The 12,022-nt window shown below is 40.1% G+C and overlaps 1 protein-coding gene across 2 annotated transcripts in view; it reads left to right on the top strand.

The window, feature by feature from the left end:
• scube3 (signal peptide, CUB domain, EGF-like 3) overlaps positions 1 to 12,022 on the top strand; it is a 257,239-nt gene that overhangs the window by 199,095 nt on the left and 46,122 nt on the right. For both annotated transcript variants that reach the window (XM_052034596.1, XM_052034595.1), the window contains exon 9: positions 8,875 to 8,991. In XM_052034596.1, coding sequence (XP_051890556.1) covers positions 8,875 to 8,991 — 117 coding nt within the window. The remainder of the gene's footprint in view (positions 1 to 8,874; positions 8,992 to 12,022) is intronic.

The following is a 12,022-nucleotide window of genomic DNA, read 5'->3' as shown; positions in this document are numbered from 1 at the left end:
AACAGCTTAGATTCAAACCATTTTTATTTACCCACAAATACTTTGATGTGGTCTGTATGAAGTTGACTAAGCTGAGCTGTTTATGGTAGAGTTGTTTTATTTTATGTGGCCTGATATATAATAGGGCAGAAAAGTTTGTTACAAAGCATTATGGCATGAAATGAATATTATTATAGTGGTAGCAGAACAACCTCAAAAATATCTTCACACAATCTTCAGGCTCTGGACAGGTAACTAGAAACTTGTGAGTGGTTATTGAGCCATTTATAGGGGCTGGAGCAGAGTCCTCCCTGCTGCTGAAGCAGTGTCCACCAAACAAGATTAACAAGTTGAGCAGCTGCAAAAAGGCAGCCTTGGCATCAAGTAAGATTACATTCTAATTGACATCAAGAATTACTTACTCTGCTTTCTTCCAGCATACATGAGCACAAAGCTGACACCTTCACCCATATGGCTTCCATGCAATTCATTGTAGAAGAATGTCTAAACAATGGATGTCCTTTTGGGTCCAAGCAACATCTGTAGCCTCCAAACAATGAATAGTGCCAAGCTCAGCTTTGTGCCCAGGATCTCCACATTAATTTGCTTTGTAAAAAAGTTCCTTTTGTGAATGACAGTGAGCAAATGAAAGGGACTTAACTGGGGCAGCTCAGTCTACTCCTACCAGATTACTCAGACACTACCATGCAGTTGTTTGTGGGAGCTTGCAGTGCTAAAACAGATTGCTACTTTTTCCTGTATTCTAGCTGTTATTAGATTTCATAGCTAAAATACACTGGTGTCTCCCAAAGCTGGGAAGTTCTATGAAAATGGGTGACTTTATCTTTTCTTGAGTAGCCTTGACCGAAGCCTAGGAGCCATGCTCTCATGTGATTTGGTGATGAAGATGGAGCAAAGACTAAGTATTACAGAAGAGTTGGGCGTGGGGGGGGGGGGGGGTGTACACAAAGTGTGAGTGCAAAGATTGCAGCACTCAGCAGCCCTGATACTGGACTAGACAACACCTGATTTCAAATTTTCCACCGATTGTGCTCAGACTAGAGGGGTGCTTGTGACCATACCTGTATGTAGAACGGGGTCTTTGTAATGTAGCATCCTGACAACATGGCCACCTATGCTGTTGTACTTTGGTTGCATCACCCATTGCCTCTGCAATGAGCAGGCCTGGATACATGCAGGGGAATATGGTGGGACATCCAAATTGGGACATAGTGATGGAGTCAAGGGTGCTGGGGAAGTAAGACCAGGGGATAAATTCTCCACTATTCCGAGAAAAATGCTAAAAAATATTTTTGTGGCTATTTTAGTGCAAGAAGGATTTAGAGTTTAAAATCTACAAAGGAAATTGAGTGCTTGACTGGTTCACATTAATAAGGAGCTAAATGGTCTGTTGTATCACATTTAATACTTGTCATCACACAGAGCAGTCAAGCAGCACACAGGCTCATTCCACACACTCCTTGCCTCAAGTTAATTAATTGTGTGCATGTTGCAAATACTCATTTTGGTAGATTTATGGGCTTCACAGAGAAACATGCATTATCTCAAAATGTAATCAAACCAGTATGTATTTCTCAGTTCTCTGACTCTACTTTGTCTACTGATATAGCTGAGATACAGTTTCCTTATCTCATAAAAACACCAAACATTAACTCTACGACTCAGTTTACATGGGTGACCTGGAACTAATTTAAGGCAATGTGTTCTAACCGTTCTTCAAAATTTCTAAAAGTTCTATTTGTTCTTCAATTTCCTTTGCCAGCTTTGTATCGGTCATGTGCTACCATTAAAATAGAATACATAAATGTGACAAAAGGTACAGAATCCCATCCCTTGACAACCACTCACATGTGCTTACCAGTGAAAGTCACTGGATGCTTGGAGAATTGGCTTTTTTTTATTTTTGCATTTTCCCTTTCCCTTGGTTTATTGGAGACCATTTGATGCTGAGATCTGTGTTCAACTTAATTTCAACATTTTTCCATCTTTCTTTGCTTTGCAAAATATTTTCATCTCAGCTTTTATTTTGCCTTCTGCTTTCCATACTTATCCTGTTAAGTCTTTCCCACCGAGCTATAGGATTTGAGAGTTTTTTTTGTTTACCTTTATACACATGGCGGTATGAAACCTTAAGACCTGATATTTAAATATTGTCATTCTACTTCAAGACTGCTGGATCAGTCCTACCTCCATTATACTTTTTACATTCTCTCACTGTCTACTGAGAGCAAGAAATAATTGGCACAAAATGTAGAGCACAAGATCACATTCCGCCAAGATTTTGTGGATGTGGTTATTTTAACAGGAGGGTAAGGTGACTATGTAAGACCCACAGTAAAAAAAAAGCATTTTTCCCCAAGTTTTTTTTGCACTTTAGTAATAAAAGGGATCAGACATTGTAAAATAATTTGGTTATCAGACAGAAAGCAATGAATGGAGATAGACAAAAGTTTGGCAGGCTACAATTAATGGGCTAATTTAGGGGTTTGCACTTAAGCCTCAGCTAATTTGGCCAAGGGGACCAAAGAACACAAGAAAATAGGAGCACAGGTAAGCCACTTGACCTCTCAAGCCTGCCCTGCCCTCACTTCCCCAATCTTACAAAAATATACATTTCTCCTCTTTAAATGCTTCTGGTGATCTAGTTGCCACAACCTCTGGGTAGAGCATTTCAAGATTCACCACCCTCTAAAAGAAGAAATTCCAATACACTTCACTTTTAAATGACCATTTCCTTATCTTGTAAATATGTACCTTTATTCAAGTCTCTCCCACTAGTGGAAACATATCAACATGTACCTTGCCATGCTCCTTAGCATCTTAGATGTTTCAATAAGATCACCCCTCATTATTATAAATTCTAAAGAAAACAAATCTACCTTCTGTAGCAATTCATGACAGGACCCCCCTCTCATCCCAGGAATTAACTTGGTGAATCTCTTCTCAACTGCCCCCAGTGCTAGTGTATCCTTTTGTAAATAAGGGAACCAAAGCTGTACACAGTACTTGCTAAACCTGCATGTTAACCTTTTGTGTTTCATGCATGTAAATACCTAGTTCTCTCTGTACTCCACTCATTTGGATTTTCTCTCCATTTAGATGATAATCTACCTTTGGATTCCTCCTGCCTAAGTGCATACCTCATACTTTCCTACCTTCTTTCATACAGTGATGCCCATTGGGCAGTGTGGATGTGGTGGGCCGAATGGCCTGTTTCATGCTATATGACTCTATTACATTCCATTTGCCAAGTTTTCACCCACTCACTCAAGCTATCTATATCTTCTTGAGGTGTCTAAATATCTTCATTGCAGCATGCCATCCCACCTATTTTTGTGTCATCAACAAACCTAGATACCTTGCACTCCTCCAAGTCATGAATATAGATAGTAAATGATTGCCGGCCAAGAACTGATCCTTCAGGCACTCTGCTAGTTACATCTTTCCAGCCTGAAAAAGACTCATTTATTCTGATTCTCTGTGATAGCCGCTCCTCAGTCCATGTTAATGCACTCCCCTAATACCATAAACACTTGTGTCATATTTCCAAGTTTGCTGACGATACAAAATTAGGTGGCATTGTATAGGGGAGGACGTAAAGAGGCTTCAAGGGGATAAAGGCAAGCTGAGTGAGTGGGTGAGAATTTGGCAGATGGAATATGATGTGGAAAAATGTGAGAACTCCCATGTTGGAGCACAGCACAAAACAGAAAAATAGAGTATTTTTATAAAATGGTAAGCAATCGGGTAGTGCTGATGCTCAAAAAGACCTCGGTATTGTTAAAGGAAGCAGGTCACAGAAAGCCAACATGCAGATGCAACAAACAATTAGGAAGGCAAATGGTATGCTTGGACTAAGGAAGCTTCAATGCAATTGTATAGTACCACAACTGGAGGATTGTGTTCTGTCTTGTTTTCCTTATCTAAGAGAGGATGTATTTGCCATAGAGGGAGTGCAGTGAAGCTTCCCTAGACTGGGTTTGCTAGTTGAGAGGAGATTGGGTATACTAGGTCTGTGTGTTCTAGAGTTTAAAAGAATGAAAGGAGATTTTGTTGAAACTTACAAACTTCTTACAGGGTTTGACAGGCCAGATGTAGGGAGGATGTTTCCTCTGAGTCTAGAACCAAGCATCACTGTCTTGGGATAAGGGCCAGGCAGTTTGGGTCTGAGATGAGGAGAACTCTCCTCACGTGAGGGTGATGCATCTTTCAAGTTCTGTATCCCAGAGAACTGTTGAAGCCATATCGTTATGTATATTTCGAGACAGAGATCAATAGTTTTCTGGATATTAAGGAAATCAAACAATCTGGGGATAGCACACGAAAATCAAGCTGAGCCAGAAGATCAGCCATGATCTTGATAAATGGGGAAGCAGGCTCAAAGGGCCTACTCCTGTTTCTTATATTTTTAAATGAATTGAAACCTTTGCTACTGTGTGTTGCCTCCTCACGTTCCCTCTCTTCACACCCTTCTTATTTGCCTTCCGTAGAGTTACGTACTTCTGTAGACTGCTTCAACCCCATCTCACTTCATCTTCCAGACATCGTAACTGTGCAACCTAAATATCATTTTGCTCTGAGAGTTCTGAGATGCTTAAAGTTCCTGTTTCAATTTTATTCCCTCTCTATTCCATTGTTTATTCTATGGACCTGGCCTGTACTGTGTTATATTTCACCCAAGCCAGCAGTTCCAAAAATGAATATTGTGAGAGAATTACTGGTTTAAAAAGTAGCAACATTTTCAAAATACCACATATTTCAGTCTTGTGGAATTTTATATTCAAAGCTCACCGGTTTTCTACTTTTCTATCTTCTTCCCAGAAAGCTCTAAAGCCATACTTTTGCTTCCTTGTACCCAACTTCATTCTCACCATTTCCAGCTTTTGCTGTTTATTGTCCATCAGTATCCTCGCTTAGGACCTGAGCAGTTTCTTTACATGAAGAACACTATATGAATCCTGGCCATAGCGGCTCTTCCCCTGTGTTGGGATTCTGACTGCCAGGAGCAAATGTATCAGGTCTGCCTTTCCCCTGTAGTTAACTGCAGTGTGGACTGAGTTTGTTGGTTTTGCTACAGCATGGCATTTTTGTGGTTAGCCAGCTTTTAATGGAAAGTTAAGATAAGTTTTTTTATTAGTCACATGTACATCGGAACACACAGTGAAGTGCATCTTTGCGTAGAATGTTCTGGGGGCAGCCCGCAAGTGTTGCCACGCTTCCGGCGCCAACATAGCATGCCCGCAACTTCCTAACCCATACGTCTTTGGAATGTGGGAGGAAACCGGAGCACCCGGAGGAAACCCATGCAGTCACAGGGAGAACGTACAAACTCCTGATAGACAGTGGCCGGAATTGAACCCGGGTCGTTGGTGCTGTAATAGCGTTATGCTAACTGCTACACTACTGTGCCTGCCCTATTTCCACGCTGCTGACAAGTAAGTATTACATCAAAGTTTTGAATACACCACACATTTAGGAAAAAAAGTTGGAAAAGAATGACCAATTCCACGTAAAACATATTGAAAATGTCAGCAGCGATATTTTATTAAAATCAGCTCCATCCAATTCTTTAGTGGTTCTTATTAACATTGACAGTCATTATGTGTCCACAACACAATACATCACAACATTATTTTATATAGGAAAACATATGGATTAAATAAAACCCAGTGCCCTTTTGTAACATGAGTACATGCTAGGGATGTTACACATGTTGTACTTGATTAATGCCCAAATCCAAACTTAAATGGGCATAATATCCTTACAAGGAAGCAGCATGTTTACCACTGTTCAACCTGGAGAAAATTAGCTACCAACCAAAGCTAGATATTTAGTAAGAGATAAAGATATGTATTTAATGCCACCCATTATCACAATCAAGCACTCCAAAGTAGTCATTTGGAGAATTAATTATTCGCTGATCTAACCATGCATTTCAGCCCCTATGAGGAAGTTCAGTTATTTGTGCAGTAGAAGTTGCCTTGTTCCCATAATAGTTATCATGGTGGTGTCTCTGAGCTGGCTAGTTACCTTATGCCAAGATATAGGTGCTTCTCCAGCTTGATTCACTCAGACTAGACTGTTTAAACCCCATTTCACTTCATCTTCCAGAAACCTTAATATCATTTTGGTTTGAATTTGAATGCAAGGTCCTTAAGGTGAAAGAATTATATTAATTGGAACTATATAATTATTTTTGTCCACTGAAGATTCTTTTATATTACATTTCACACACCCACACTCGCAATCACACTCACACACGCTCACACACTCAGTGACAGTTTACCGAGATTAAATTATTATCGAAAGTTCTCCAGTATTTGTTCATGTTCCCATTAGTATTGCTGCAAGAGGGAAAGGGGAACTTGGCAGATTTGTTCATCAACTCCATTCAGGAATCCCTGATCACTTGTGGAAAGGAAAATTCTAAATAGCACTGCCTCAGACAGACAGGATCAGGTTGTGGTAAAGTTGTCAGCAGGGAAAGAAATGCAACTCTTATACTGAAATGCCATAACATTCACTCAGCCTACCTGTAACCTCAGACATATTTACATGCTGTGACCACTGATTAAGTAGCATCTCTTTCCTTTTTGATGTATACAAATCAATGGCTTGGCTGTGGTCGTCGTTTCTTCTGTAATGCATTCCAACCAAGTAATAGAATAAGGATTTATGCCAACAAAACTCCAAACAGTGAAAACAGAGGTGTCTTCAAATAGAGGACACAAGCAAAAATTGGGCATTTATCCGTAAGAGGGAAAAAGTGGGCAGTAAGTTAGTTTCAGCTATTCTAACTCAACAGCAACAAAAACAAAGGTCAACAATTAGACCACTAATACTTCTTCATGACAAAATGACTTGGGTGCCACAAGAAAAATGAGATATGAAATTAAATAAATGGAATAATTCTCCCTGCTACAAATCATATCAAAATTCCCCACAAGGCTAGCACAGTGTGGAAGAATCCTTTACTGTCTGCATTGTGGAGCCCAGCCCAGCTTTAGTAGCCCACACACCAAATTCAGGAACTATTGAATGTCCTATTTGCATCACAGCTCAACCTACATCTGGAACCAGGTTGTTTTTTTAGGGGAACAAAAATTAGTGTTTGGAAAGGAACTTTAAAAGGAGCTAATTGGTTAATAGAAGTTTTGTAGCGCTTCAAGTCCTGACATTGATTTCAGGAAATTAACAACATAAAAGAATGAATATACTGCATCTCAGGATATTTCAAAGAGCTTTAGTGTCAATGACCTTTTAATTATAGTCACCATTGTACTGTAGAGAATTGTAGCAGCCAGTTTGTGCACAGCAAAGTCCAACAAAGAGCAATAGGATTTATAATGAATGCCTGTTTTATGATGATGTGCAGAGCACCAGGAGAAGTCCCCTGCTGATTTTCAAAATAGTGCCATAGGATATTTTATATTTGTTAGAGAAGCCAGACGAGATCTCAGATTAACATCCCTTTTGAAAGACAATACCTCTGGCAGTGCTACACCCCGTCAGCATTGTAATGAATTTAAATTTAGATTATGTGCTCACGTCTACAGAGCAGAGTTTGAATTTACAACCACCTAAATTAGAAGTGAGACTTACACTGAGCCAGGCTGGCACTCCAGGTTACCTTTTTCTAATGAGCATGAGTTTATGTCGTATTTGTTGATGGTGAGCAGAGCATTTAGTTGTAGTGTCTGAAAGATTACTTAAGCGGGTTTTCAATGCCTCACAAAGCCAGGGCTGCGATGAATTGCTTGCAAGTAATCCATTGTTCCATAATGATTTCACCACACATCAGCTATGGTCTAGCTGAGTTAAGCTGTTCCTGCTTGCAAGAAAATGAAGCAAACTATGGAAATTTCAGTGGCTCCTACAGCTTTGTCTTTTCACATTATCTGAATTATAAATGATTGTCCAGAAAAGAACAGATCAGAGTATAACACCTTGAAATAGTGCTGTACCTTTCTGTGTAATAAGATTGTGCCTAGGTTCCTGGATTGCCAAAGTCATTTCACCATTCCTGGATTCCACTGGATTAACTAATACATGTGCAATTTTTCACCAGTTTCTGAAAATAAATAACTAATAGAGGGATAATGACTAATTCAAAGATGCCTTTATAGTACAGGGAATTTGCTGTTCACCTTGTCAATCCAAAAATAACTGCAAGAAAAGTTAGTTTGATGCTTCCTATTTCTATTAGGTGTATTTTTCCCAATAATAAGATATTTTCACAGACGTTGTTTTGTAAGGTAAAGTATCTGAGATATGTGACTGCATTTTGCATTAATGATGCATTGGTGTTTTGGTATTACTGCTTTCTGAGGGTCAGGATAATGTTATGGGGGCTGCTCTTTGGTCCCAGTGTTCCCTCTTTGTGCAGTCACAAATGACAAGCAATGGCACATAGAGTTAAATGCCACTGGGTCAGCATCCAACCTTGCATTAAAATACCATTGTCCCATCAGTTAAGAGGCAGTGTGGCTGTGCACCCTAGCAGCAGCTGTAAGAGTTGCACACATTCAGAATGAGGCTTGAAGTTCTAAATATATGTCACATTCTGTTCACTCCAGCATTCTGTCCCCAGTTTTATATCTTTCTCTGCGACCAATTTGTAGGTTTAACATTTTGAGTTAGTGATGACTCTTGTCTGTAACGCGTGGCTATAGGCATGTGATTGTGTGTAAATCATGAGCCTAGTCTTGTCTGTGGCATTCTCCCGTTCTTGTATATGCAGGCTGTCACAGTCTATGAGATTTGAACTCGGGCCATTCATAATCTTTGCCATTTAGATGATTTGGGTTCATCCTCTTGGATGAGGCCAAGCTTATAATATGCAGTAACATGATTCATTTCCCTTTTCCTTTCTAGATATTGATGAATGCTCCTTTGACAGAACATGTGATCACGTCTGCGTGAACTCCCCTGGAAGTTTTGAATGCTTTTGCCACAAGGGTTACACATTATATGGACTAACACACTGTGGAGGTAGGTAAATGTTGCTCATTCTCACTTGGTATTGGTTTATTATTGTCACGTGTACTGAGGTTCAGTGAAAAGATTTTGTTTTGCGTACCATCCAGACATATCATGCTATACAGAATTACATCTGGGTAGTAAAAAGAAAATAGAGTGCAGAATATAGTGTTGCAATTACAGACAAAGTGCACTGCAGGTAGACAAATAAGGTGTAAGGGCCATGACAAGGTAGATTGAGAGATCAAGAGTTCCTCTTTTAGCATATGAGAGGTCTTTTCAAGGGTCTGACAACAGTGGGATAGAAGTTGTCCTGAGTCTGGTGGTTTGTGCTCTCAGGCTTTTGTGTCTTCTGCCCGACAGGAGAAGTGAGAATTACTGGGGTGGGAGGAGTCCTTGATTATGTTTGCTGCTCTCCCAAGGCAGCAGAAAGTACAGATGGATTCAGTGGAGGGGAGGTTGGTGTGCGTGATGGACTGGGCTACATTCATAACTCTCTGCAATTTCTTCAGTCTTGGGCAGAGCAGTTGCCACACTAAGCTGTGATGCATCCAGATGCACATTTCAAATTCTCACTTGGTCTTAAGAAGGGTTGAAAATGCCTGGAACTGGCAATGAGTAGTTCAATAAATGCTATCTTGTTAAACCTGAGTCATCCATTGTGGCCTGTTTATATCAGGGCATTCCATGACCTGAGGTCTGTAATTTGTGGTATTGTTAAATAGACTTTGTTAGATAATCTTTTACCCTCATTATCATTCCATATCGTATCAAATCTGTATCATACAGGTTGTCTGCTCTGATGACATTGATACAGGATTGTAAAAAACAAATTGTATTCCAAGAAACAAGCTTGTGCTGGAGGCACATAGCTGATGTCATGCCACTATCAAGTAGATCGCCAATGAAACAATTCCTAATCTTCAACTAGGTGGGAGTCTCCAATCGCATCTGAAGAAGCCATGTCAACATTTTCTCCCACTTAAAGCTATTTGTACACTTTCAGCCCTCACCCTGCTGATGGCGACCCAACACACAGCTCACAACCTTTACGCAACAAATCCCAATAACCAGTTTGAACCCCAATAATCCTCTCCCAACGGATCATCGGTCTGCTTCATGAATCTCCTTCCCTCCTCCCCAACTACTGAAACTCTTCACCCTGACCACCAATTCAGTGGCTTCCCCATCCATAACCATAGACCTGCCAACCACCAATTGCAACCCCCCTCCCTAATACCAACCTCTCTACAAGGATCACTGCCTGACTCTTTTACCAAGTTCCTGCCCACTTCCTTCTTCTGATCTCAGTCCCTTCCCCACCAGCTGAGCCTCCCCTCCCCCACGTGACCCAGACCCAATCTTGGACTTACTTGACTTCCTTCATGTGCTCTGCGTGGTGTCTTGGGCAAACATCTGTATAAAACTCATCTCATTTTCATCTCATCCTCTTAATAGTATTCAGTGCTGTAAACCAGAGCTGCTTAAATATTGATCAGTACATTGTTAATGTTGATCATTAGGAAATAATGGAACCAGCAACCGTCACATCTTGTAGAGGAAAGTGGAGAAAAAGATGAAACAAAGGAAATTATGAAGCTATAGAGAATAGGTGGGAAGTTTGGACTGCTGCAGTAGAGCCTCCAGTGTATTCATGGGCCAGGTGCCCCCCTTTCATACTGCAGTCCTTTTTCATTTTAATTTCCTTCAATTCCTCCTGCCTCCACCTCACACTGGTAGGAATCACCAAACTTCTCTGATTAAAAAGACATAAATGTGCTGGTTGATGGAGGATTGGTTCATAGAGTACAGAAGGATGCTGAGTACATCCCTGCTGGGCTAGTTAATCTTGCATAAGAGGATCTTCAGCTATCACGGTTGGTCTCAGTACCCCAGCTTAGGGAGGGATAAAAGATCAGTTTGTTAATTCATGTTCTTTCCTTATTCACTGAGCAGAGTTGTTTCACAGCCTTTAATCATTTACTGTTTCTTACAACTCGCTTTAAGAGTCCGCATTCGGATTTTTAAAAGCCTCCCTGAAAGTCATCACAGATTTAGAAATAATTTTCAATATCCAAGGACTGCATTGTGGTACAGCTAGCGGAGCTGCTGTCTCATAGCTCCAGCAACCTGGGTACAATCCTGACCTCTGGTGCTGCCTGTGTGGCACTTGTACATTCACCCTGAGATGATGTGGGTTTCCTCTGGGTGCTCTAGATTTCTCCCCCATCCCAAGAAATTGTGGGTTGGTAAATTCATTGATCATTGCAGTGTGGGTGAATAGTGGACTCCAGTGGGCTGAAGAGCTTGTTTCCATGCTGTATGGTTCTATGATCTAAGTGTCCTTCTCAATAACCAACAGAGTTTAATAAATCTTCCATTGTTTAGTCACTAAGAGGATTTTGCATTGCACACTGTAATCACTATTTATCTGCCTACTGATTCACATCTCAGTGAGCTGCAGTCTTGTGGAGTCAAGTGTTTCAAGGTACAAGGTAAAAAGGAATTGTTCTTTTAAGTTACGATAGATTGCCCAGCAAATTCAACTGGTACCCACCAATGTGAATAAACCCATTACCTATTAAAATATAGTTCATTTTAGTAAATGGGATTGTAGCTAAGAATACTCTTAATAGAACAAATCAATTGAGCTACCTAAATAGATGTGAAAATGTACCCTCACTGCAGGTGGAATGATTAAATTGGAGAATGCTCCATGCAGGTTTCCAATATATATCATACTCTGTAAGAGTGACATAGTCTCTCAAGTCTGGAAACCCAGTTAATTGATCACTTTCCTTTTGCACAATTCTTAATTCTTAATAATATGCTGTAAATTGAATCACAACAATCTTCAGAGATTATTCCAGTTTAGACAATGCAACAACAAAATAAAGAAAAGTAACTGTGACAGAAGTCCTCAGATGTTTCTTACAATTGTTGGAAAGGTCCAAAGTCTGAAAATATTTGACTGACTTCCATTATAACAGTGAAGAGAATGACATAGTCCAGTACAATAAGAGACTGGAAAAAAAAAACTATT

The sequence above is a fragment of the Pristis pectinata genome, chromosome 20 (assembly GCF_009764475.1).
Source record: "Pristis pectinata isolate sPriPec2 chromosome 20, sPriPec2.1.pri, whole genome shotgun sequence".
NCBI classification, from domain to species: Eukaryota; Metazoa; Chordata; class Chondrichthyes; order Rhinopristiformes; family Pristidae; genus Pristis; species Pristis pectinata.
This window is presented reverse-complemented; position numbering and strand designations above follow the sequence as displayed.